We start from the raw sequence: 27,957 nt of genomic DNA on the forward strand, positions 1-27,957 counted from the left end.
ATACTTACTCTCAATAGTAAGTTCCAAAATAAATCTCTCTCTCTATATATATATATTATCTATAAGCTTTTGCTGCTTATGCCTGGAACCAGCCCTGTGGGCAGTAACCACCAACACCACCCCCACCCCCCACTAGAAGCCCTGAGAGTCTCGTTGCATTAGTTGCAACCAATGCTGAACATTTTTGTGCAAGCCTGAGCCTCTCTTTTATTAATGATGATATTAACATTACCCCCTCTATTTCCTTTTCACTAGGGGCTACCTGTATTCAGGCCTAGAGTTTGGGGCGGAGTGCTACTGTGGCCACAAGATCCAGGCCCCCAATGCATCTGAGAGTGAATGCAACATGGAGTGTAAGGGCGAGAAGGGCAACCTGTGTGGAGGGGCCAACCGCCTGTCAATCTACAGACTGGAGCTGAGCCAGGAGTCAGCGCGCCGCTGTGAGTTTCAACCACCTATCACCACAATGCAAGCTGTCTGTTTATCCATGTAACCCTCTGAGGGGAAATGAATATGGCGTGAGCTGCGGTGGGACGGGGCGTTGAGTGTGAAGGGATGTTCAGAGGCCACAGGGGAGGGTGCTCCTCCTCCCTCCCCACCCCTTCTTTGTCTCCTAAGATCATAGCCACCAGTGTGCAATCTTTGGCAGTATATCTATTTCTCAGGGAAGAGGCTCCAAGCTTGTTTATATTCAGAGTTACAATAACAACATTGTGATTGTTGTTATTTCTCTTTTTACCTGTCTGCTAAAGCAGATTGCTGATCTGGTTCTCATGGCCTTGGGCTAATATATATACTGAACAAAAATATAAACACAGCATGCAACAACTTACATTTACATTTACATTTAAGTCATTTAGCAGACGCTCTTATCCAGAGCGACTTACAAATTGGTGCATTCACCTTCAAAGTTTTGAATGAGTTGCAGTTCATATGAGGAAATCAATGTCCTTAGGCCCTAATGTATGGATTTCAAATGACTGGGAATAGAGATATGCATCTGTTTGTCACAGATACCTTAAAAAAAGCTAGGTGCATGGATCAGAAAAGCAGTCAGTATCTGGTGTGACCACCATTTGCCTCATGCATTCCAACATATCTCCTTTGCACAGAGTTGATCAGACTGTGTGAAGTTGCTGGATATTCTTTATTTAACTAGGCAAGTCAGTTAAGAACAAATTCTTATTCACAATGACAGCCTAGGAACAGTGGGTTAACTGCTATGTTCAGGGGTAGAACGACAGATTTTTACATTGTCAGCTCAGGGATTCAATCTAGCAACCTTTTGGTTACTGGCCCAATGCTCTAACCACTAGGCTACCTGTCATGGTTACATGTGCTATGAGGTTGTGAGGCTGGTTGGAGGTTCTGACAAATTCTCTAAAATTAAGTAATTCCCCGGCAACAGCTCTGGTGGACATTTCTGTGGTCAGCATGCCAATTGCACATTTCCTCAACACTTGAGATATCTGTGGCATTGTGTTGTGTGACAAAACTGCACATTTTAGAGTGGCCTTTTATTGTCCCTAGCACAAGGTGCAACTGTGTAATGATCATGCTGTTTAATCAGATTCTTGATATGCCACACCTGTCAGGTGTCTGGATTATCTTGGCAAAGGAGAAATGCTCACTAACAGGGATGTAAACAAATTTGTGAAGAAAATTTAAGAGAAATAAACATTGTGTAGCATATGGAATATTTCTGCGATCTTTTATTTCAGCTCAGGAAACATGGGACCAACACCTTACATGTTGCGTTTGTATTTTTTTCCTGTATACTGTAGTTGCGTGACAAACTAGCACAGGAAGCTCCAATGAAGCATTTCATTACCAAAGAAGGAAAGGGTTTCTTATGTGAGTGATGGCAAGAGGAGGAGATAGAGGAAGACCTAAAGAAGGTGGGAGGAGGGAGTGAGAAACTGAGAGATGGGGGGAGAGAGGGAGAAAGAGAGACAGAGAGAGGGAGAGACAGAGAGAGAGAGATTGAAAGCATAAGACAAAATATAAAAAGTGAGAGAAAGTAAGAAAAAGAGTGGTTGTCTCTCCTCCCCTGTATGCAGCTGTGAGAGTTCTGGAGGCAGGAGTCACATTTAAATACATTTAGTCCCTCACACACTATGACTAACTCCTCCAGGTCTCCAACACACGGACCACCTGCCATGGAAAATATATTGGCTGTAGTGCCCTGCTGTCTGTACATACCAATGAGTGTTCTCACCTCTCTTGGTGCATAACCTACACAGACAGCTCACTTCCCTGTTATTTGCTGTTTTACAGTATGACTAGGCCTGTTATTTGCTGTTTTGCAGTATGACTAGGCCTGTTATTTGCTCATTTACAGTATGGCTGGGCCTGTTATTTGCTGTTCTACAGTATGGCTGGGGCTGTTATTTGCTGTTTTACAGTATGGCTGGGCCTGTTTTTTTGCTGTTTTACAGTATGGCTGGGTGTGTTATTTGCTGTTTTACAGTATGGCTGGGCCTGTTTTTTTGCTGTTTTACAGTATGGCTGGGCCTGTTTTTTTGCAGTTTAACAGTATGGCTGGGTCTGTTTTTCACTGTTTTACAGTATGGCTGGGCCTGTTTTTTGCTGGTCTACAGTATGGCTGGGCCTGTTTTTGCTGGTCTACAGTATGGCTGGGCCTGTTATTTGCTGTTTTACAGTATGGCTGGACCTGTTTTTTTGCTGTTCTACAGTATGGCTGGGCCTGTTTTTTTGCTGTTTTACAGTATGGCTGGGCCTGTTTTTTGCTGTTTTACAGTATGGCTGGGCCTGTTTTTTTGCTGTTCTACAGTATGGCTGGGCCTGTTATTTGCTGTTCTGCAGTATGGCTGGGCCTGTTATTTGCTGGTCTACAGTATGGCTGGGCCTGTTTTTTGCTGTTCTACAGTATGGCTGGGCCTGTTATTTGCTGTTTTACAGTATGGCTGGGCCTGTTATTTACTGTTTTACAGTATGGCTGGGCCTGTTATTTACTGTTTTACAGTATGGCTGGGCCTGTTATTTGCTGATTTACAGTATGGCTGGGCCTGTTATTTGCTGTTCTACAGTATGGCTGGGGCTGTTATTTGCTGTTTTACAGTATGGCTGGGCCTGTTTTTTGCTGTTTTACAGTATGGCTGGGTGTGTTATTTGCTGTTTTACAGTATGGCTGTGCCAGTTTTTTTGCTGTTCTACAGTATGGCTGGGCCAGTTTTTTTGCAGTTTTACAGTATGGCTGGGCCTGTTTTTTGCTGGTCTACAGTATGGCTGGGCCTGTTTTTTGCTGGTCTACAGTATGGCTGGGCCTGTTTTTGCTGGTTTACAGTATGGCTGGGCCTGTTATTTGCTGTTTTACAGTATGGCTGGACCTGTTTTTTTGCTGGTCTACAGTATGGCTGGGCCTGTTATTTGCTGTTCTACAGTATGGCTGGGCCTGTTATTTGCTGTTTTACAGTATGGCTGGACCTGTTTTTTTGCTGTTCTACAGTATGGCTGGGCCTGTTATTTGCTGTTCTACAGTATGGCTGGGCCTGTTATTTGCTGGTCTACAGTATGGCTGGGCCTGTTTTTTGCTGTTCTACAGTATGCCTGGGCCTGTTATTTGCTGTTTTACAGTATGGCTGGGCCTGTTATTTACTGTTTTACAGTATGGCTGGGCCTGTTATTAGCTGATTTACAGTATGGCTGGGCCTGTTATTTGCTGTTCTACAGTATGGCTGGGCCTGTTATTTGCTGTTTTACAGTATGGCTGGGCCTGTTTTTTTGCTAATTTACAGTATGGCTGGGTGTGTTATTTGCTGTTTTACAGTATGGCTGGGCCTGTTTTTTTTGCTGTTTTACAGTATGGCTGGGTGTGTTATTTTGCAGTTTTACAGTATGGCTGGGCCTGTTTTTTGCTGTTTTACAGTATGGCTGGGCCTGTTTTTTGCTGGTCTACAGTATGGCTGGGCCTGTTTTTGCTGGTCTACAGTATGGCTGGGCCTGTTATTTGCTGTTTTACAGTATGGCTGGACCTGTTATTTGCTGTTTTACAGTATGGCTGGATCTGTTATTTGCTGTTTTACAGTATGGCTGGACCTGTTTTTTTGCTGTTCTACGGTATGGCTGGGCCTGTTTTTTGTATGGCTGGGCCTGTTTGCTGTTCTACAGTATGGCTGGGCCTGTGTGCACTGTGGTTGCCCATAGGGACAGTCTGGGGAGGAAGGTTGTTGAGACAGCCAGTGCAGGAGAGCCAGGCAGTCCCTGATGTGATGGTAACTGCTCAGGGCAGGCCGCTGCTGGGTCAGGGCCTCATGCTCTGTGTTAGGTTCCTAGCAAGGCCAAGGGAGAGGTCGATGGATACTATAGGGGTCAAACTGAAAGCTTTGTTCAGTCAGAACACACATGAAAATCGGTTAGTGATCGATACTAATCTAGTATGTTGCGTTTCTCCTTGGTTCAGATGGGAGTGCCATCTTTAAGGGGTGCTTCCACAGACCTGACAACGTCACCCTGGCCCTGCCCATCAGCGCTGTCATCCAGAACATGTCAGTGGAGAAGTGTGTGGACTTTTGCACAGAGAAGGTGAGGGAAATGTACATGTTGTGAAGTCAGATTTTGATGTCTGTTTGCTTGTTTGCTGAGAAAGAGAGAGAGATTAGCTGTGTTCGAATACCCATACTAACATACTGTATACTACATACTTAATGAGTATATACTATTAGTTAATGTTATTAAACTGTAAACGAACATTATCCTTTCAAATGAGCTACTAGGGCTGCGTTTCAAACTCATAAGACACACCCTGCTCCACTTACCCTCACCTTTTGCCCTTGGGGGAATCCCCATGGCCATCTTTGTCATTTGTCCAAATGATAAGCCAATCAAGGGAAGTTGGCAACGTAAGCCCCTCAGCCCTCGTTTTTGATTGAATTTGCTAGTGTACAATTATGTTCACTCCGGGCCTGAAACGCCCCATAATTCAATTCGCGATGATTGTACATCCGCTAAGAAAAGTCAGCCAAAACTTAAAACCAACATTAATATGGAGTCAACACACAAGTGTAAGTAAAAACGAATGCAAATAAGTTAGAAATTGTGCTACTAATGCATGACGACTCAGACATGTAACAAAAGTAATGATGTTTTTGTTTAGTTAGCTTTTGGAAACGTTAACTTGCGCACATAACATTCCTTGACTTATACATTGTATTTTCGATTTACCTGATATAGTAGGATGGCAAACATTCGATGTCTGCGAATGCATTGTCTATGAAATGCAATCATAATTGACTGTAGCGCATATAAGGCACACACACAACAGTTCCATGATGACTGAAAACACAACCGTGGGATGAACGAGTGACACATTTCCGTGCAAGAGTGGTCCATTTAAAATTAATTAATTATTTTATCGCCCCATGCGCTGCAAATGTCAACTCGTCAGACATCATGAAACAAACGTCAGACGTGTCCACTTCATTTGAGGGCTGAGGGGAGAGGATGTGTCTTTTAAGTGTTTGGAAACCTAGCGCTTCGCCTGTCTACCGGAAGTTGATGCTGTTGCTATGCAACCTCTTGCTAGCTTGTTAGCGTAACAAATTGCTAGCTAGACATTTTACGACTTCGGGTCTGTTCTTAAATTCAATTTGGAGTGCCAGTTGGCCCTGAGTGCGCTTGTAAATTCAGTGTGTTGTCAAAATGTCAGTTTGTAAATTGAGAGCGCACACTGGACGCTCTGGCCGAGGAGTAGAGTTGACCAGAGCACTCTGGCCTCACAACCGCTGTCAAGCAGCCAAGCTAATTGGCTGGCTACTTCCAGACACGTATGATAGAACAACTCACTCTGACCATTTTACTCACCCTAGCAGAGCTGGTTAGGCACCAGACATATTCAACGGGTGTTGAGCGTTTGTAAATGTATCAGTTACTTAGCGCTTTGGTATACTCAGACGAGAGTGCTCTGAAATCGGAGTAACGTTAGCTACCCAGAGCGAATTTACGAAAGCACTCGACTATACCACTTAGCTAAGCTAAGAATGACGGGCATAATGATAGCATCTAGTTAATATACTGGCAGGATTGATAGCATATAGTTAATATACTGGCAGGTTTGATTATTAGTAGCCAACTCACATTAAGTATCTAGTTAACATACCAGTACATACTGCTGTAACAATATTCTATGTGGTTCATTTTTATTTATATTTATTTTTTATTTCACCTTTATTTAACCAGGTAGGCTAGTTGAGAACAAGTTCTCATTTACAACTGCGACCTGGCCAAGATAAAGCATAGCAGTGTGAACAGACAATAACACAGAGTTACACATGGAGTAAACAATAAACAAGTCAATAACACAGTAGGAAAAAAAACAAAATGAGTCTATATACATTGTGTGCAAAAGGCATGAGGTAGGCAATAAATAGGCCATAGGAGCGAATAATTACAATTTAGCAGATTAACACTGGAGTGATAAATCATCAGATGATCATGAGCAAGTAGAGATACTGGTGTGCAAAAGAGCAGAAAAGTAATTAAATAAATAACGTTCATAAGGATAGCGTTGCTAACAAATTGTCAGTCAACATAACGTGTAAGGTAACTTATTTGAAAAGTCATTACATTGCTTAACATTAACCATTTGTACCCTAAACCGCAGGACCAGCTTTCTGCAGGGCAGGCAGAGGGGCAGGTTTCGGGTAGAGAGCAGCCTCACTGCGGTGATGATCTGCGCCCACTTTCTGGCGCAGCATGGCGCGCTGAAGGTGGACATGGGCGGCGTCCCATGTTTCCTCCGCGCGCCGGAACCAGTCGTCCACCACAGGAGCCTCGGTCTGACTCTGATGCCAAGGAGCCAGAACCGGCTGATACCCCAATACACACTGGAAGGGGGTGAGGTTAGTGGAGGAGTGGCGGAGCGAGTTCTGGGCCATCTCTGCCCAGAGCACGAACGCTGCCCACTCCCCCGGCCGGTCCTGGCAATAGGACCTCAGAAACCTACCCACATCCTGGTTTACTCTCTCCACCTGCCCGTTACTCTCGGGGTGAAAACCTGAGGTAAGGCTGACCGAGACCCTCAGACGTTCCATGAACACCTTCCAGACCCTCGACGTGAACTGGGGACACCGATCAGACACTATATCCTCAGGCACCCCGTAGTGCCGGAAGACGTGTGTAAACAAGGCCTCCGCAGTTTGTAGGGCCGTAGGGAGACCGGGCAAAGGGAGGAGACGACAGGACTTAGAAAAACGATCCACAACGACCAGGATCGCGGTGTTACCCTGTGAGGGAGGAAGATCAGTCAGGAAATCTACTGACAGGTGCGACCACGGCCGTTGTGGAAAGCGTAAGGGTTGTAACTTACCTCTGGGCAGGTCCCTAGGAGCCTTGCACTGGGCGCACACCGAGCAGGAGGAAACATAAACCCTCACGTCCTTAGCCAAAGTGGGCCACCAGTACTTCCCACATAGACAGCGCACCGTCCGACCAATACCAGGATGACCAGAGGAGGGTGACATGTGGGCCCAATAGATCAGCCGGTCGCGGACAGCAGACGGATCGTACAGACGCCCAGCTGGACAATGGAAGGGGGCGGGCTCTGTCCCACACGACCGGCGTTACCAGGCAGGAGGCCGGGAGTATGGAAGTGTGTTCCATGAGCCGCTCCTCTGTGTCATACAGCCGGGACAGTGCGTCTGCCTTCACATTTTGGGAACCTGGTCTGTAGGACAGGTTAAACACAAAACAGGTTAAAAAAAACATGGCCCACCTTGCCTGAAGAGGATTCAACACCATCCATCCTCCCCTCAATACGGTGCAGTTGTCCTGTCCCCTTTGCAGAAAAGCATCCCCAAAGAATGATGTTTCCACCTCCATGCTTCACGATTGGGATGGTGTTCTTGGGGTTGTACTCATCCTTCTTCTTCCTCCAAACATGGCGAGTGGAGTTTAGACCAAAAAGCTCTATTTTTGTCTCATCAGACCACATGACCTTCTCCCATTCCTCCTCTGGATCATCCAGATGGTCATTGGCAAACTTCAGACGGGCCTGGACATGCGCTGGCTTGAGCAGGGGGACCTTGCGTGAGCTGCAGGATTTTAATCCATGACGGCGTAGTTTTTCTTTGAGACTGTGGTCCCAGCTCTCTTCGGGTCATTGACCAGGTCCTGCCATGTAGTTCTGGGCTGATCCCTCACCTTCCTCATGATCATTGATGACCCACGAGGTGAGATCTTGCATGGAGCCCCAGACTGAGGGTGATTGACCGTCATCTTGAACTTCTTCCATTTTCTAATAATTGTGCCAACAGTTGTTGCCTTCTCACCAAGCTGCTTGCCTATTGTCCTGTAGCCCGTCCCAGCCTTGTGCAGGTCTACAATTTTATCCCTGATGTCCTTACACAGCTCTCTGGTCTTGGCCATTGTGGAGAGGTTGGAGTCTGTTTGATTGAGTGTGTGGACAGGTGTCTTTTATACAGGTAACAAGTTCAAACAGGTGCAGTTAATACAGGTAATGAGTGGAGAACAGGAGGGCTTCTTAAATAAAAACTAACAGGTCTGTGAGCCGGAATTCTTACTGGTGGGTAGGTGATCAAATACTTATGTCGTGCAATAAAATGCAAATTAATTACTTAAAAATCATACAATGTGATTTTCTGGATTTTTGTTTTAGATTCCGTCTCTCACAGTTGAAGTGTACCTATGACAAAAATGACAGACCTCTACATGCTTTGTAAGTAGGAAAACCTGCAAAATCGGCAGTGTATCAAATACTTGTTCTCCCCACTGTATGTCTCCATAGCCACCGTCTCCGCTTGCGACAGGGGATCCACGTGACTCCTGGGAAGTGCAGCGTCTACCATGAGATTTAATGCACAATCCCCCCGTCGATGTGGTAATTGAGTCGCCTTCTTTTTGGAGAAGGCGAGAGCCAAATCGGCATATTCTGGTGGGATGTGTACGGTGGAGACCTGGTCCGGACTTTCCACCGTGGCAGCACCAACGGAAACCCCTACACACCTCCCCGAGCACTATCGCGACCACCCTGTTAGAGCCCTCTGTTGCCATGAAATGGTGGGGTCATGACGAGCCAACCAGGGAAGGCCTAGTATCACGAGAAACGCAGGAGAGTCAATGAGGAAGAGACTGACTCTCTCCTTGTGACTACCCCGCGTCACCATGGCCAGGGAGATGGTGGCTTCCCTAATTAACCTGGACCCTAATGTCGACTACCCGGACCCTAACCCGGACCCTAATGTGGACTATCCAGAGCGTGTACCGGGAAAGGTCTAACCACAGGAACAATGGGAATCCCTAAACTAAGGGCGAACACTCTGTTGATAAAATTCCCAGCCGCGCCTGAATCGACGAGCGCCTTATGCTGGGAATGCGGGGAAAACTCATGAAAACAAACATGAACAAACAGGTGGTTAACAGAGGGCTCTGGATGAGAGTGGTGCCTACTCACCTGGGGTGATGCCAGAGAGCCCTGCCTGCTGCCTCGACTCCCAGAGGGACCAACCCGGCACCGACCGGCAGAGTGCCCTCCTCGGCAACAGATGGTGCACGTGAAGGCCCTCCTCCAGCCTCCCTAAGTGCAGCCTCTCCCAGCTCCATGGGCACCGGAGTGGGGGTGCTGGAAGATGGAACCAACAGAGCCCTCTCTGGACGTCCGCTGGTGACCAGCAGGTTATCCAACCGGATGGACAGATCCACCAGTTGGTCAAAGGTGATGGTGGCATCCCTGCAGGCCAGCTCCCGCCGGACGTCCTCGCGCAGGCTGCATCGATAGTGGTCGATAAGGGCCCTGTCTTTCCATCCTGCTCCGGCGGCCAAAGTCCGGAATTCGAGGGCGAACTCCTGGGCACTCCTCGTCACCTGCCTCAGGTGGAAGAGCCGCTCCCCCGCCGCTCTAACGTCGGGCGGGTGGTCAAAGACTGCCCGGAAGCGGCGGGTGAAATCTTCGAAGTGGTCCAACGCCGCATCTCCTTCTCCCCACACGCCATTTGCCGACTCCAGAGCTCTCCCTGAAAGGCATGAGATGAGGGCAGACACCCTCTCCCTTCCCGAGGGAGCTGGGTGAATGGTGGCCAGGTGTAGGTCCAGCTGTAATAGGAACCCCTGGCACCGTGCTGCCGTCCCTTCATTCTCCCTGGGAAGGGAGAGAAGCAACCCACTGGGATCGGATCCAGGAGGGACGGGTAGAGATACCCCTGGTTGTGCTGGTCGAGGCGCTGGAGAGACTCCCTGACTCTCCCAGCGGTCCATGGTCTGGACAACGCGATCCATCGTGGCGCCGAGATGTTGCAGCATCGCAGAGTGTTCTCGGACGCGTTCCTCGACTCCTCTAACCGGGGTACCTGCTCCTGCTGACTCCATGGGTGGTGTGGAATTCTGTCACGGGTGTGCGTGCTGGTAGCGAAGTCAGGTGCAGGAGAGCAGAGAGTTGTGAACAGGCGTACACTTTATTTAGGCAGGAGCAAACAGCAGACTGTGTCAAAACCTCCAGCAAAAATGGCAAAAGTGCAAAGCGCGAAAACAGTCACAAAAGCTATAGTTACCAAATAAGCATACTTCGTGAAATAAACACAGAACATGGAAAACCAGCCTGGTGCGTCACATAAAACACGTAACACAAAACAATTCCACACATGGACATGGGGGGAACAGAGGAATATATAATGTGATTAGGGAATGTAAACCAAGTGTGCGGGGAACAAGACAAAACAAATGGAGCAATGAAAAATGGAGCGGCGATGGCTAGAAGGCCGGTGACATCGACCGCCGAACGCCGCCCGAACAAGGAGAGGAGCCGACTTCGGTGGAAGTCGTGACATATCTGCTCTCGTGAAACTTCGGCTGCATATTTTCCGCCATTTTCTTCAAATCTGAAAATGTATGAAGCCACGCCCATTTCCTGAAAAATTGCATTATGCACGGAAATAGTGTCCACTGCATGTATACTTCGTATTTTGGCGAATTTAGTATGTCATCCGGGAACTTTTGGCATACTAACTATATCCATACTATGACCAATAAGCATACTATATACTCAATTTACGTCACAAATAGTATGGCTAGTGCGGTTAGTATGAGTATTCGACACAGCTATAGTGTTGTGTGCAAGTGTATCATATGCATATATCTTTCTCCCTCTGACATCCCTCTACTCCCTCCTTCCTGCCCTCAAGGAGCTGTCCCTAGCGGTCCTGGCTGGAGACAGGTGTCTCTGTGGGTTCCCCACCCCCCACTTCTCCCTCCATGAGATGGAGGATGAGGAAATGTGCATGCACCGCTGCCATGGTGAAGAGTTTGAGAGCTGTGGGAATGACAAGTACTTTGTGGTGTACCAGACACAGGTCCAAGGTAAACGATTCACTATGTGCCACTGACCTCATCATTCTAAGCCCTCTCTAGTTGTAATGACTGAATTCAACTACATCAATTACCATTACCAATGTCATTCATATTAAAGGATGGATTTCCATAGATTTGTATTTATGCTCTTTGAGTAGAAGAGATTGGCAGAGTGCTGAAAGTGGTACAGGAGTGGCAGTATTTCTGACCATGGGCCGGTGTTGGGAGGGTGTTCTTGTGAAACGGCTAGCTCACTTATTTCACACCATCACCCCCCATCCCCCACGTGGTTGTTTTATCACACTTCTGCAGATGGCTGCTCAGATAGGCTGTGAGCAATGCAGCCTTAGTGCTGTAGCAACTCTAATTACATTCAGAAGCAGAAATAGAGGCTCAAATAAACCGTGTACAACAACAACCTGGTCTGGACCAGTCATATTATAAGGATACCATTAAAAACAACAGTCAATGCAACTCAAAAAAGGAAGCCTACTGTGTAGTTGTTTAAAAAGCTATATATTTACAACTATTCACTGGCCATGTATTATGTGACCTTTTTTTTCTGCTCCAGTATGAGGAAGGCCTGTGCATCCCCAGCTGTCTCAGCACACATTACTGATGTACTGTAGCATCTCTTGCTTCCGTAGCCCTTTACACACGTAGCCGTTAACGGGTTGAAAATGGCTCTGTTAAGCACCTAAATTGGGCCCAGTGGCTGTAAGTAACATGCTATTAATAACGTCAGAGCTCAGGCTCTGCACTTCACAGTGCTGTATGCATTTTTACATTTATATTTTTACATTTTAGTCATTTAGCAGATGCTTTTATCCAGACTGACGTACAGTTACAGACTTACAGTTAAGATAGCTAAGTGGGACAACCACATATCACAGTAAGTACAAAGTCAAAGCTAGTGGTGGGAAGGGGTGCTGTGGGATTATTTAAGATACTCTTTGAAGAGGTAGGGTTTCAGATGTTTTTGGGAAAATAGGCAGGGACTTTGCTGTCCTAGCTTCAGGGGAAAGATTGTCCTGGCACCACAATGGTGGAACTGAGAAGAGCTTGGACTAGGTTGAGCAGCAGCTGCCCTCCTGTAGAGGTGGGAGGGCCAAAACACCAGAGTTGGCAGAGCGGAGTGCTCAGGTTGGGGTGTAGGGTTTGAGCATAGCCTGAAGGTGGGGGGGGCAGTTCCTTTTGTTGCCCCGTAAGCAAGTACCATGGTCTTGTAGTGGACACAAGATTCAACTGGAAGCCAGTGGAATGTGCGGTGGAGCGGGTTGACATGGGAGAACTTGGAAAGGTTGTACACCAGGTGGGCTGGAGGGTTCCGGATAAGTTGCAGGAGTTTGATGGCACCAGCGGGGAGCCCAGCCAACAGCGAGTTGCAGTAGACCAGACGGGATAAGACAAGTGCCTGGATTAGGACCAGCGCCGGTTCCTGTGTGAGGTAGGGTCGTGTTGTCCAGGGTCACGTCAAGGTTCTTTTCAGTCTGGGAGGGGGACACCGTGGAGTTGCCAACTTTGATGGAGGAAAAACAGCTCTGTCTTGTCGAGGTTGAGCTTGAGGTGGTGGGCCGACATCCAAGCTGAGATATCTGCCACGCATGTAGAGATGCGTGTCGCATCCTGGGTGTCAGAAGTGAGGAAGGAGAAAAGTAGTTGTGTCATCCACATAGCAATGCTAGGAGAGACAATGTGAGGATATGACAGAGCCAAGTAACTTGGTGTATAGAGAGAAGAGGAGAGGGCCTAGTACCGAGCCCTGGGGGACACCAGTCTTGAGAGTACGTGGAGCAGACACAGATCCTCTTCATGACACCTGGTAGGAGCGGCATGCCAGGTAGGATGCAATCCAAGAGTGTGTAGAGCCTGAGACACCCAGCTCCGAGAAGGTGGAGAGGCGGATCTTATGGTTCACTATGTCGAAGGTAGCGGATAGATCTAGGAGGATGAAAACGGAGGATAGAGATTTAGCTTTGGCAGTGCGGAGAGCCTCCATGACACAGAGAAGAGCAGTCTCGGTTGAGTGACCCGTCTTGAAGCCTGACTGGTAAGGGTCAATTAGATTGTTCTGAGAGAGATAGCTAGAGAGTTGGTCAAAGACGGCACACTGTTTTGGAAAGAAAATAAAAAAGTGATACTGGTCTGTATTTTTTTACATCAGAGGAGTCGAGTTTGACTGACAGCCGTTCTGAACTTAAGCACCTCATGCAACAAGAAGTTGTTAATTTGGCAACTTTTGCACATTTTGTTGTCTGAGTGAGGGAAATTATGTAAATTAGGATGACTAGATGCATTTTGAAAGATAAGAAGTTCAGGATTATAATAAATATAGCTTTGATGTCATACAAGCAAGCCAAGCACTTCACATTTTCATTTCATAAAACTCATGTCATATACAGTGTCAACATGTATGATCATTGATGTACAGTTACAAGATGACATTGCTTCATACCCTGGGTTGTTCTGAACAGAATGAACCTATATTTGTCTATTGTGAAGAAAATTCATAGTGGAACACCCGCCTCACATGACCAATGTTCCCTCTAAATTGCGCGCGTGCGCACCTCCTGCAGGACTGCGGCGCAGACGAAATACCAAGCTGTGCAGAGATGCAAGAGATTGAACTTCACTGAGTTCGCACTATATAGATCAAGTTTTTCCTGTGATTCCTGTGATTATATCAGCCCATTTTCAATGCAACAAACCATAACAAATCTAACTTTGCAACCTTGAGTCTGTCATTTTGTTGTAGGCAGAGCCAGAGCGCAATGGAGTAAAATTATATTGGTGGGGTAGCCCACAAGCGGTCTTTCAATAACCCGCAAGTGAATGCACTTTTCAGATCAATAAATGTGCTTTTAAGATCAAGAGTACATTGGGTGATATTCTTAGCTCAGTTATAGATAAGTATAGGTCAGCAATGGGGAGTTACTGCTTCTTCCTACAAGAGCACAAAATGTGTAGACTCCATTTCAAGCTGTCTTTGAAAAGCCAGTCAGGTAAAAAGCTTGTGTCTTAATTAAAGGGGAGGTGTTGTATTTTGAGACAGGCTTGAATATGCAAATACGCCAATATGCAGAGGGATAGCCTACATTGTCTAATTATCTGTATGGTAGTAATAATTAATTGTAGTTTGTAAAGTGGTTTATTGCACCATACAATGCAATTTACAGTCACCTGCAGTATTTGGCCTATGGTGTTACAGACCATGTAAAAAATCATAAATTAATGTCAAGCCCTTCATAATGTAAAACCTTTTTAAAAGTCTCATGCAATGTAGGCCTGCATTGAACACCACATATAGGCTACTGTAGGCTATATCATAGAAATCAAAAGCTATTTCCATGTGAACATGTTATTGGATTTGATCCATTGGTTTTGTTGGTAGGGCTACATTATACCGAAATAGCCACAATAGCCTATTGGCTACTGTCTAAAACTGTAAGGGTACAGCCTCAGTGTTCACTGTAAACCCGGCCTGGAAGTTGCACAAAATTCTCACAACTTCAAGTTTCCGCTCACAAGACCAAAAATGCCCTCAGTGCCCATCTAAATTAGAGAGACCATTGCTCATGACTCCTTTCTATGCGTAAAAAGAACAAGCTTTCAAATTATGCCCACCTGACCAAGGTTGCATTTATAAGGGGCCGGAAACAACAACATAATTATTAATTAATTGGTTTTCCCTCATGTAAGCCTACTGGTTGTTTGGTTGATTTCGGAATGTAATGTACAATTTAGGCCTTTGCTTTTTACTGTGATTTTTAATGTTATTCCTTGCTTTTGCAGGTCTAATTGCTATTGATAGATATACAGGTTTGCGTTATTGATGGGTATAGGACCAATGTAGCCAGTTGGTTGTGCTCTGAGGTGAGCACTTGCACAGTGCTCCTGTTGTCTGGCTGTCCACTCAGGTGGTGTCGAAATTGGCAGTGCATCTAGCGTTATGCTTTCATCGCCTTGACTAGCTATGGTCCTAAATCAAGGGTTACGGTTTGTGCTGTTTTAATGAGCACGTCTTGGCCTATCAGTCTTTGTGGTGCTTCTCTTTAACATACTGTAGCGTGATTTCTTGTGTGCAAAATGTCAGTTGTTGTGTATATGGCTGCATTTCAGATATACAGTACCAGTCAAAAGTTTGGACACACCTACTCATTCAAGGGTTTTTCTTTATTTTTTACTATTTTATAGATTGTAGAATAATAGTGAAGACATCAAAACTATGAAATAACACATATGGAATCATGTAGTAGCCAAAAAAGTGAAAAACAAATCGAATTATATTTTATATTTTAGATTCTTCAAAGTAGCCATTCTTCTTTGCCTTGATGACAGCTTTGCACACTCTTGGCACTCTCTCAACCAGCTTCACCTGGAATGATTTTCCAACAGTCTTGAAGGAGTTCCCACATATGCTGAGCACTTGTTGGCTGCTTTTCCTTCACTCTGCGGTCCAACTCATCCCAAACCATCTCAATTGGGTTGAGGTCGGGTGATTGTGGAGGCCAGGTCATCTGATGCAGCACCGCAACACTCTCCTTCTTGGTCAAATAGCCCTTACACAGCCTGGAGGTGTGTTGGGTCATTGTCCTGTTGAAAAACATTATTTTTTTCCCTAAGTGCAAACCAGATGGGATGGCGTATCTTTGCAGAATGTTGTGGTAGCCATGCTGGTTAAGTGTGCCTTGAATTGGTTGGAGCGGTTGGAGCCCAAAATCTCAAATTTGGACTCATCAGACCAAAGGACAGATTTCCACCGGTCTATTGTCCATTACTCGTGTTTCTTGGCCCAAGCAAGTCTCTTATTTATATTGGTGTCCTTTAGTAGTGGTTTCTTTGCAGAAATTTGACCATGAAGGTCTGATTCAGGCAGTCTCCTCTGAACAGTTGATGTTGAGATGTGCCTGTTACTTGAACTCTCTGAAGCATTTATTTGAGCTGCAATCTGAGGTGCCATTAACTCTAATGAACTTGTCCTCTACAGCAGAGGTAACTCTGGGTCTTTCTTTTCTCTGACAGTCCTCATGAGAGACAGTTTCATCATAGTGCTTGATGTTTTTTGCGACTGCACTTGAAGAAGCTTTTAAAGTTCTTGACATTTTCCGGATTGACTGACCTTCATGTCTTGGAGTAGTATTGTTTCTCTTTGCTTATTTGAGCTGTTCTTACCATAATATAGACTTGGTCTTTTATCAAAATAGGCTTTCTTCTGAATACCACCCCTACCTTGTCACAACACAACTGATTGGCTCAAACGCATTAAGAAGGAAAGAAATTCCTGTTAATTGAAATGTACTACAGGTGACTACCTCATGAAGCTGGTTGAGAGAAAGCCAAGAGTGCAAAGCTGTCATCAAGGCAAAGGGTGGCTGCTTTGAAGAATCTGAAATATAAAATATATTGATTAGTTTAACACTTTTTTTCGTTATGATTCCATATGTGTTATTTCATAGTTTTGATATCTTCATTAATATTCTACAATGTAGAAAATAGTAAAACTTAAGAAAAACCATGGAATGAGTAGGTGTCCAAACTTTCGACAGGTACTGTACAACAGGTGTAGACTTTACCATGAAATGCTTACTCATGAGCCCTTTCCCAACAATGCAGAGTTAAAATGTAAGAAGGAAATAGTAACACAATAAAATCACTATAACGAGGCTATATACAAGGAGTATCGGTACCAAGTCAATATGCTGGGGGTAAGAGGTAGTTGAGGTGAAAATGAGTCTATACTGTAAAAGTGATACTATGAAAATGTAACAGCCTACTTTTTCACCTCTTCCCTGCTCTCTTGCTATAATGTGTGAGTGTTGCTCTCGGAATGGGCATTTACTCTTATTCACAGCAGATTTAAATTGGCTACTGTCAGGTAGGAGGGTTGTGTTCCAAACAAAACAACTAAAATTGTGGTCAACAGCACAGCTGGGAGAGCTCAAAAAAGAACCTTATAGTTAAAGACTCTTCTTTGAGTCATAAGAGTGCTTTGAAATGACTTAGGAACTGTGCACACTTTGTAGAGATGTGTGGCCATGTGGAGAAACCAGTTAGTCCTCTCACTCAAACCTTTGTCATAGTTTTGTCTATTTGTTGTACATACCCCACATTTTCCCAGGAATATTCTTATCATGTTACTGAATGTATCCAGAGTATTCTCAGATTTCGTTATGAAAACAGGCGGCGAAAAGTACAGTAAATGTAAAATGCACATAAAATCAACAGGGTAATGTTTGGATTCAGTCTTGTGTCAGGTGAACTGTTGTGTCCTCAACTTTGATCTTATAACTTTCCCATTGTTAGGTTCTGAGAATATGAAATTGTCACGTTCCTGACCGGTTTTCTGTTATTTTGTATGTGTTTGACGGTCAGGCGTGAGTTTGGGTGGGTAGTCTATGTTATGTGTTTCTATGTTGGTTAAAGGGTGTCGTGTTTCATGTAAATTCGTCGTCCAGGTCTGTCTACGTCGTTTATTGTTTTGTATTTTTGTTCATTCGTCTTTGTCTGTTTGTTGAAAATAAATAATATGTCGAACTACAACGCTGCATTTTGGTTCAATCCCTGCTCCTCCTCTTCGGATGAAGAGGAGGAGGAAAGTCGTTACAGAACCACCCACCACACCAGAACCAAGCAGCGGGACCACGAACTGTGGTCCACGAAACAGGAATCCTGGACATGGGATGAAGTATTGGAGGGAAAAGGACACTGGGCTTACATTGGGGAATATCGCCGCGCTCGTGAGGAGATGGAAGCAGCGAGAGCCCAGGAGCGGTGGTATGAGGAGGCAGCAAAGAGACATGGCTGGAAGCCGGAGAATCAAGCTCAAAACCGCAGATATGAAGGTACGCGGCTAGCAAGGAAGCCCGAGAAGAAACCCCCAAAATGGGGGGGGGGGGGGGGGGGGCTAAGAGGTAGTGGGTCTAGGGCAGGTAGGAGACCTGCGCCCACTTCCCAGGCTAACAGTGGAGAGCGGGAGTACGGGCAGACACCGTGTTACGCAGTAGAGCGCACGGTGTCTCCTGTACGTGTGCATAGCCCGGTGCGGGTTATTCCACCTCCCCGCACTGGTAGGGCTAGATTGAGCATTGAGCCAAGTGCCATGAAGCCGGCTCTACATATCTGGCCACCAGTACGTCTCCTTGGGCCGGCTTACATGGCACCAGCCTTACGCATGGTGTCCCCGGTTCGCCTACATAGCCCGGTGCGGGTTATTCCACCTCCCCGCACTGGTCAGGCGACAGGGAGCATACAACCAGGTAAGGTTGGGCAGGCTCAGTGCTCAAGGGAGCCAGTACGCCTACACGGTCCGGTATTTCCGGCGCCACCTTCCCGCCCCAGCCTAGTACCACCAGTGCCTACACCACGCACCAGGCTTCCAGTGCGTTTTCAGAGCCCTGTTCCTCCTCCACGCACTCTCCCTATGGTGCGTGTCTCCAGCCCGGTACCACCAGTGCCGGTACCACGCACCAGGCCTATAGTGCGCTTCGAGAGGTCAGTGTGCCCTGTCCCTGCTCCCCGCACTAGCCTGAAGGTGCGTGTCCTTAGCCCGGTGCCTCCAGTTCCGGCACCACGCACCAGGCCTACAGTGCGCCTCATCTGGCCAGAGCCATCCGTCTGCCCAGTGCCATCAGAGCCATCCGTCTCCCCAGCGCCATCTGAGCCATCCGTCTCCCCAGCGCCATCTGAGCCATCCGTCTCCCCAGCGCCATCTGAGCCATCCGTCTCCCCAGCGCCATCTGAGCCATCCGTCTCCCCAGCGCCATCTGAGCCATCCGTCTCCCCAGCGCCATCTGAGCCATCCGTCTCCCCAGCGCCATCTGAGCCATCCGTCTGCCCAGTGCCGTCTGAGCCATCCGTCTGTCCCGAGCCATTAGAGCCGCCCGTCTGTCCCGAGCCGTCAGAGCCGTTAGTCAGTCAGGAGCCGCTAGAGCCATTTGTCAGTCAGGATCTGCCCGAGCCGCCAACCAGACAGGATCTGCCCGAGCCGCCAACCAGACAGGATCTGCCCGAGCCGCCAACCAGACAGGATCTGCCAGAGCCGCCAACCAGACAGGATCTGCCAGAGCCGCCAACCAGACAGGGTCTGCCAGAGCCGCCAACCAGACAGGGTCTGCCAGAGCCGCCAACCAGACAGGGTCTGCCAGAGCCGCCAACCAGACAGGATCTGCCAGAGCCGCCAACCAGACAGGATCTGCCAGAGCCGCCAACCAGACAGGATCTGCCAGAGCCGCCAACCAGACAGGATCTGCCAGACCCGCCAGCGAGCCATGAGCGTTCAGTGCCGTCAGCCAACCATGAGCGTCCAGAGCCGTCAGCCAGCCATGAGCGTCCAGAGCCGTCAGCCAGCCATGAGCGTCCAGAGCCGTCAGCCAGCCATGAGCGTCCAGAGCCGTCAGCCAGCCATGAGCGTCCAGAGCCGTCAGCCAGCCATGAGCGTCCAGAGCCGTCAGCCAGCCATGAGCGTCCAGAGCCGTCAGCCAGCCATGAGCGTCCAGAGCCGTCAGCCAGCCATGAGCGTCCAGAGCCGTCAGCCAGCCATGAGCAGCACCTCAGCCCGGAGCTGTTATTTATCCAGAATTGCCCCTCAGTCCAGAGCTGTCTCTCTGTCCGGAGCTGCCCTTCAGTCCGGAGTTGCCCCTCTATCCTGAGCTACCTCTCTATCCTGAGCTACCGCTCTATCCTGAGCTATCCCTCTGTCCTGAGATACCTCTCTGTCCTGAGCTACCTTGTCCCGGAGCTGTCCTTTATCTTGGTGTTGCCCCTTAAATTAGGTGGGTGGAGTAAGAGGGTGGTCATTCTGAGGGGGAGACGTAAGCTGGGATTGACTATGGTGGGGTGGGGACCTCGTCCAGAGCCTGAGCCACCACCGTGGTCAGACGCCCACCCAGACCCTCCCCTAGACTTTTGGTGGTGCGTTCGGAGTACGCACCTTGAGGGGGGGGTTATGTCACATTCCTGACCGGTTTTCTGTTATTTTGTATGTGTTTGACGGTCAGGGCGTGAGTTTGGGTGGGTAGTCTATGTTATGTGTTTCTTTGTTGGTTAAAGGGTGACCTGATATGGCTCTCAATTAGAGGCAGGTGGTTTTCATATCCTCTGATTGAGAGCCATATTAAGGTAGGTGTTTTCACACTGTTTGTTTGTGGGTGGTTGTCTCCTGTGTCAGTGTCTGTGTATGTTACGCCACACGGGACTGTTTTCGGTTTCGGTTTTGTTTGTTCGTTCGTTTTATGTAGTCAGTTTTCCTGTTCATGCGTTCTTCGTGTTTCATGTAAGTTCGTCGTCCAGGTCTGTCTACGTCGTTTATTGTTTTGTATTTTTTTCAAGAGTTTTTCGTCTTCGTCTGTTTGTTGTAAATAAATAATATGTCGAACTACAACGCTGCATTTTGGTTCAATCCCTGCTCCTCCTCTTCGGATGAAGAGAAATATGCTTATTCATGTCACTGAGGGAGAGAGGGTAATGTATAACATTTACATTATATCAGGGATCCTATTGAAAGATTGAGTACTTAGGGTTAGAGGGTCTGGAACAGAAGTTAATGGTTACCTGTGGGAGGAAGGTATATAGTGTGTGCAATTAAGCTTGTAAGGTACTGAGTGCAGGGAAGCGATCACATGTGGCAGGCATGTGAGGGGAGAGAGCCATGAATTAGTGATGAAAGGGGTCGAGTTCAAGTCACGTTAAGGGAGAAAGAAAAGTTTATGGCCGTATTACTTGAGTTTCCTGCCTAGCAGTAAAGATATTATGTTTGTTCAGATGTGTAGGAGGAGACTCAGCCTAGGAGGAAGGGTTAAATATCAGTGCCTGTGTGCAAATCTTTTTGTCTGAATGCAGCTGTATTGACCCTCTTGGAAGAATTAACTTGGTTAAGCTTTCATAGTGTCCGTTGAGTTTTTTACTCTGAGAATTAGAACCTAACACCATAATCTCCCAACTGTTCCCTTTCAATTGCTAGCATGCAACATTTACATTTATCCCTATCCATATAGGCCAATTCCCACGAGTGTAAAGGGTTAAACAGCCTCCAGAGTTATAACATCATAATCAACACAGAGCTCCACTCACACCAACCACATTACTCACAAAGCTTACACATCTACTGAGTCAGTCTCTATGTCATGAGGGTCATTGTGTTGAATAGTGCAGGACATTTGAAGCAATGACTGGATTTCAATGGCGATATACATTACCTTTGCCCAGTTCTTTCTCTGTAGTAGAAGCACCTGTCTGCTCAAGGCCTAGGCACTTGTCATCTCCCGTATGGACTACTGCTACTCGCTGTTGGCTGGGCTCCCCGCTTATGTCATCAAACCCCTGCAACTTATCCAGAACGCTGCAGCCCGCCTGGTTTTCAAACTTCCCAAGTTCTCCCATGTCAACCCGCTCCTCCGCACACTCCACTTGCTTCCAGTCGAAGCTCGCATCCACTACAAGATCATGCTGCTTGCCTACGGAGCAGCAAGAGGAACTACCCTCCCTACCTTCAGGCTACGATCAAACCCTACACATCAACCCGAGCACTCCGTTCTGCCACCTCTGGTCTATTTGCCCTCCCACCACTACGAGAGGGGAGGGCAGCTCCCACTCAGCTCAGCCCAAGCTCTTCTCTGTCCTGGCACCCCAATGGTAGAACCAGCTTCCCCCTGAAGCTAAGACAGCAGAGTCCCTGTCCATCTTCCAAAAGCACCTGAAACCCTACCTCCTCAAAGAACATCTTAAATAATCCTCCTTCTCAAAAATGTTAAATGTAGGATGTGTGACCCTGAAATAGCTTTCTATGTTCACCAGTCATTCAGGGGCTTACAGGGGCCCTTTGAGATTCCCTCTGTCATACTAAAGTACATAGGCCCTTTGACATTCTCACTCACTCACCAGCTAGTATTGTATTTCAAGTTTGTGTCTGGTTCATAACATTTTCATAACATTCCATTTTTTGGAAGGAACACAAATAATTCTGAGTATTTCATGTATTATCATATATTATTGTGTATAATGTATTATTGTGTATCACGTGTGACCTGTGTTCTTTCCTGTGTTCCCTCAGATAACCGTTGTATGGACCGGCACTTCCTGCCCACGCGTTCCAAGCAGCTGATGGCCCTGGCCAGCTTCCCCGGGGCTGGCAACACCTGGGCCCGCCACCTCATAGAGCTGGCCACTGGCTTCTACACAGGCAGCTACTACTTTGATGGCTCCCTCTACAACAAAGGTACTGTAGGCCTAACCTGGAGGTAACAGGTGACATGGGTACTGGATAGTTATACATTGGCAAGTCATGCAGTCACAGGCAAAATTACACTATTAAGCATGTTCACGTTTTGTCGTTGTTTTTTCTTTTAAAAGGCTTCAAAGGTGAGCGAGACCATTGGCGGAGTGGTAGGAACGTCTGCATTAAAACACATGAGAGCGGCAAGAAGGAGATTGAAGCCTTTGACGCCAGCATCGTCATGATCCGCAACCCTTATAAAGCCCTCATGGCTGAGTTCAACCGCAAGTACGGCGGCCATATTGGATTTGCCTCACAGGCCCACTGGAGAGGGAAAGGTGAGACTTCAGACAATGATACAGTGCCCTTATTGCTATGTAATTGTTGCTGTAATTACAGTGTAACAACTATTGTCATTACTCTTTATATCACTTTATTTACACTGTACTTAGGGTTGGGGTTGAGCCAGGATGTGGACAAGATGCTAGGGTTAGGACTAAGGTTAATAGGGTTACTGCTGTAAGTACAGTGTAAGTACAACGTGTAGTTACAATACTGTTACACAGTAATTACATGAGTATAGTTGCACAGTAATGAGGGTAATGTAAAGTTTTACCCAATTGTCTGATTATTGATGAGTCATGACTAGGTGAACTCAACAGATATGAACAGGGTTGGTATAATGTAGATGTGCCCTTCCTCCATTATGCTACTGTGTGCCAATGTTCAGTGGCTCTCTCCTTATCAACTAATGTGGTAAACCAACAGAGGATTTCAATTTACAGTACCAGAAAAAAGTTTGGACACGTCTACTCATTCAAGGGTTTTTCTTTATTTTTACTATTCTCTACATTGTAGAATAATAGGGAAGACATCAAGACTATGAAATAACACATATGGTATCATGTTGTAACCAAAAAAGTGTTTAACAAATCAAAACATATTTTATATTTGAGATTCTTCAAAGTAGCCACCCTTTGCCTTGATGACAGCTTTGCAAATTGTGGCTACTTTGAAGAATCTAAAATCTAAAATCTATCCATATGTGTTATTTCATAGTTTTGATGTCTTCACTGAGTAATCAGTTTCTCTGCACACTTTCTAGACTCTACAATCCTTTTTTCAATTTGAATTGTCTTCGGATATTTTTTTTTTAAATAAACAGTTTATCGTGTTATAAAATTTTCTCAATTTCAGCTTCTCCAACAGGCAGATTTTTTTTAATGTTGTGTATTTTTCCCTCGACACACTCGAGTGTGTCAGTAACCATGGCAACCGGCTCCTATCTGAAATCTCCAGTGAGATTTTCAGGGGAGAGAGATGAAGCCTTGCAGACCCCAGCATTCGAAACCATCAGCAGATTCAGACTGCTGTCTGCCATGATTGTTTCTCTTTTATTTGTAGGTGTAGCGATGATGTAATAGTGTTAGAGAGAGAACAGGCTTTCTGACAGCTGCCAGTTGTGATCTGGAGGGAAGAAGAGTCCCTGGCATGCTCCAAATGACACCATAATAGCTATAAAGTTCAATACTTTAGACCAGAGCCCATAGGGGTATTGCACTAAATAGGGAATAGGGTGCAGTTTGGGATGGAATTTCTGAGTCAGCAGGACATTGTGTAAGAACGTTAGAGTTACTGTTGCCTTTCAATGCACTGTAGCCTCATACAATTACCTTGGGGGCATAACTTATTTTGGCCAGAGCTGGAATGTTACACATGCATAAGTATCAGTAGGCGATGTGTCATATTCGGAAGTGGTCTCTGAATGATTATGTGGATGATTGAATTTGTCAAAAAGAATATCCGACATTCTCTAAACCAACAATTGTCCCTTGGCTACATAATTTTGTTATTCACTCAGCTCCTTTCACTTTACTGTATTAGCTTTTTGGCCCCATGGGCCCCAACTACTTTCACATTTTCATATTGTGCTTAGAGGCTAACATTCTGTACTTCCTGATTTCCAGAGGAGCTCAACAACCTTGGTCCATGGCCAGAAATTAACTGCACAGTCTGACTTCTAACTGAATCCCAACTAGCTGACAAGCAAATAAACATCTATCCATCACATACTACATTCAAATGGTTGAATTGTACTATCCTGCTCTGATTAGGACAGTCTACTGTAGTTATTTAACCAAACCTTCCTGGGCTTGGCATACAAAACATGAGGTTTGTTCAAGGGCGATTCAATAGCTGTGGTGTTTTGGCCTCCAGATTTTGTGTTGCTATCTGAGAAGAGAACTGTGGCAGACTCTGTTTCACTTTAACATGCAATGTCCTTCTGTAGTTCACTATGGCAGTGTAGCTTCCACTCCCATATCATCTGAATCCCAACGCCTGCACTGCTAACTCAGCAGGGATTACACTTTAACAAGCATCCCTCTCCTCCTAGTAAAGATACAGTACATGATAACGCAGCCCTGGCTTTGCCTGCCAATTCCTTTATGAACTGTAGATTATAAATGATTGAAAGTTTCTCCAGTAAAGAATTCCAAAATTGTATGGTGAAGTGAACTGTCTTAACAGCCAATTGAACAACAGTGTAGACTGTGGGGTGCTGGTAGACCTACTGGTGCCACAACAGGAGATCTCTGTCCTAGCTGTTACCTGCTCAACAGTATGTTTTTCCATGCAGCCCTCCATTGACCCTGGTGGTAAATCATGAGCCTACCAGACTGCAGCAGGTCTGTCTGTCTGCTAAAAGGACTAAAACTTGCTTTGCTCCATGTCATTAATTTAATCTCCTTAAGGAAGCCCGTGTCTCAGAGAATGCATTATCTGCTGTGATTACACTAGTTGAATTGCACCAGACCTCTCAAATGAAATAACATCAGTGTTTGAAGATTATTCTGCAAGGAAAGGGGATGGGGGAAGGGGGTGTGTACCCTTCTTCACAGCTTAATTTCCTGCTGAAAAAAAGGATGTGCCTGCTAGAAGAGAGGCCTCCTCTGTTGAATTCACTACCCAGGAATCCCTGGGGATGTTTAGAGCTGCAGAAATGACCTGCTTCTCTCAAATTGTATTCTTTACTGCTGTTCATTCAGCCAATAGTGCCCCATTTATGGGTGTTTTCTTCAATTTTTTATTAGAATCATTTACACTTTGATGTACCGGGGCTCAATTGTGTACCCTTAAAAAAATCAAAAATAAATCTACTTCCTGTGTCCTGTGTTGTTTTGCAGAGTGGCCTGAGTTTGTGAAGAACTATGCTCCTTGGTGGGCATCCCACACGCTGGACTGGCTGCGTTATGGGAGGAACGTCCACGTGGTCCACTTTGAAGAGCTGAAGAGGGAGCTGTTCTCCAAGCTCAAGGACATGGTCCTGTTTCTGGGCCTGGAGGTGGCCGAGGACCGCCTGCTCTGTGTAGAGGGACAGAAGGATGGCAACTTCAAGCGCTCTGGCCTGCGTAAGCTGGAGTATGACCCGTACACACCCGAGATGCGTGCTAGCATTGACGAACTGGTCATGACTGTAGACGCTGCCCTTAAGAAGAGGAACATGGCCGGGGTGCCCAAGGAGTACCGACCAACTTCGAGATGATATGATCTCCTTTCCCTCTCCCTCTCTCTTTCTTATTCTGTTCTTATAACCCTTCCCTTCGCACATATTGTTCTGCGATTAATGGCATCCATGTCCAAAATGTCACATGAACTGAAAATCTATGTGTAGGAAATACATTTGTATTTAAAGTACTTCCCTATTCCCCTCCACCTCTTTATTTGTCTCCTTATTTTGCACATCCCTTTTTCTTTATTAGTTTAACTGGCTGATTATGACAACAGCATCATAATGTATACTGCTTTAGAAATGACATTTAGCTACTTGGCTGATGAACATGGATTCATTGGGGAACTCAAATAAGGACCAATGAGAAGCACTTCCCCCTCTATGCACATGTATGTGTTGTGCACTATGACTTAACATTAAGGTACAGTAGCTGTGTTGGAAGCACATCCAAGTACATAATGGTTGGATTACTGTCAGCTGACCACAAGGAGCCAATTCCTGTTCATCTGAAAGTGATGATTAAAAAGAACTGTAAGAAGTCTGTGTATGCATAATGTATGTTATTGAATAGGATCTGCTGCTATCACAGATTAGAATAACAAATACTCTTTTATGAAAGGGTTTAAAAATGGTCACAAAACCTTTTAATGGTCTGCCATTTTCAACTAAATGTTTTGTTTTGTTAGAGATGAAATTTACTATATGTATACTTCCGTTTGCTGAATACTGTATATTTGAAAGCTACTGGACTTAAAATGAGGATGTGGTCCAAACCAGTGCCTTAGACGGCTGCGACACTCAGGATCCGATCCGTGACTTGGTTGGAGAAAGCAACTAAGACCTAGATTGAATCAGATAAAGAATTAACTGGCGATAGTAGACACCCAAATAGAGGATGATTTGGAAAGTCAGAGGTGGAACTGCATTGGAGCCTTCAAATTGGTGAGCAGTTGCTCTTGCGATCATTGTCATGAAGCAACCCGCCCGCTCAAGTTAGAAGTTCAGAAAGAGAAAGTGTAGGCTATATAAGAAATAATTACGTTCAAATGTAAAAATCTTTAAATAAAATAATGAGGACATTTTTGAACAATGCTGCATAGGGTTTCTGATAATGCGACTCAGTGCGATCCAATGGCAATGTCTGTGTTATAATTCCAGGAGCCACTTGTGGCTGTGCTGGCTGAGTGGATTTGACAGCTCTAACCGCTATCGGATATTGGATAAAGCGGATCTGATTGAATATAGCCAAGTCCACCTAGAAAATGCAATGAATGGGACTGAACATTCGTCTCTCCATCCATCCCTGCGGACACACCATGAGGACAGGTCTCCCCACTCTTCTCCTCATTCTTCAGCAGTATTCCTATGAGGAGAGCCTTAGGTGATACAGCACTATCATACAGCATCTCTAGTTTTCTGGAGCAGTGGCCTGACATAAAACTGTGCTGTATCAGTCCTACTGATGTATTATGTCTGTACAGAAGTCCTTTTCGTTACTGACAACAACTCTGGAACACTGAATAATAAACCCTCCATAGTTTGTTTTGACCAACAGGCTCAATGGAACATTCCTGCCTCTTGTCAAGACAGCCCTTTCAATAACTAGCCTCGATTCTACTGATCAACTCATCGACTGCTTGTTCATCCATCTCGTCAGAGGTGGTCAGCTAACCACACTGTGCACAATGAATTTATTGTGGATTCATTGAACGTTATTTTCTGTAAACAGCTCTATTTCGAATCTTTCACTTCTGCTAAATGACTCTGCAGAACCAGTATTTTTTTCTCATAATGGTGGTTTGAAGTAAAATTAGAATGCAGTGCCTTTCCTTTCAGTTGGCTGTTGGCTTTAAGTTGAAATGTAGGGGGGAAAATGAGTAGTAATATCAAATATTATTGGTAATGTGAATATATTGTT

At 45.9% G+C, this 27,957-nt stretch overlaps 1 protein-coding gene across 3 annotated transcripts in view; it reads left to right on the top strand.

The window, feature by feature from the left end:
* Positions 1 to 27,131, top strand: part of wscd2 (WSC domain containing 2) — an 84,306-nt gene extending 57,175 nt beyond the window's left edge. For 2 of the 3 annotated variants that reach the window (XM_055887092.1, XM_055887093.1), the window contains 6 exons: positions 256 to 440; positions 4,424 to 4,545; positions 11,154 to 11,328; positions 22,367 to 22,531; positions 22,666 to 22,866; positions 25,714 to 27,131. In XM_055887092.1, coding sequence (XP_055743067.1) covers positions 256 to 440; positions 4,424 to 4,545; positions 11,154 to 11,328; positions 22,367 to 22,531; positions 22,666 to 22,866; positions 25,714 to 26,072 — 1,207 coding nt within the window. In that variant the 3' untranslated portion in view covers positions 26,073 to 27,131. The remainder of the gene's footprint in view (positions 1 to 255; positions 441 to 4,423; positions 4,546 to 11,153; positions 11,329 to 22,366; positions 22,532 to 22,665; positions 22,867 to 25,713) is intronic. The other variant, XM_055887094.1, reaches the window with a different exon arrangement.
* Positions 27,132 to 27,957: the final 826 nt, after the last annotated feature.

This window comes from Salvelinus fontinalis, chromosome 28 (assembly GCF_029448725.1).
Source record: "Salvelinus fontinalis isolate EN_2023a chromosome 28, ASM2944872v1, whole genome shotgun sequence".
In the NCBI taxonomy this organism is placed as follows: domain Eukaryota; kingdom Metazoa; phylum Chordata; class Actinopteri; order Salmoniformes; family Salmonidae; genus Salvelinus; species Salvelinus fontinalis.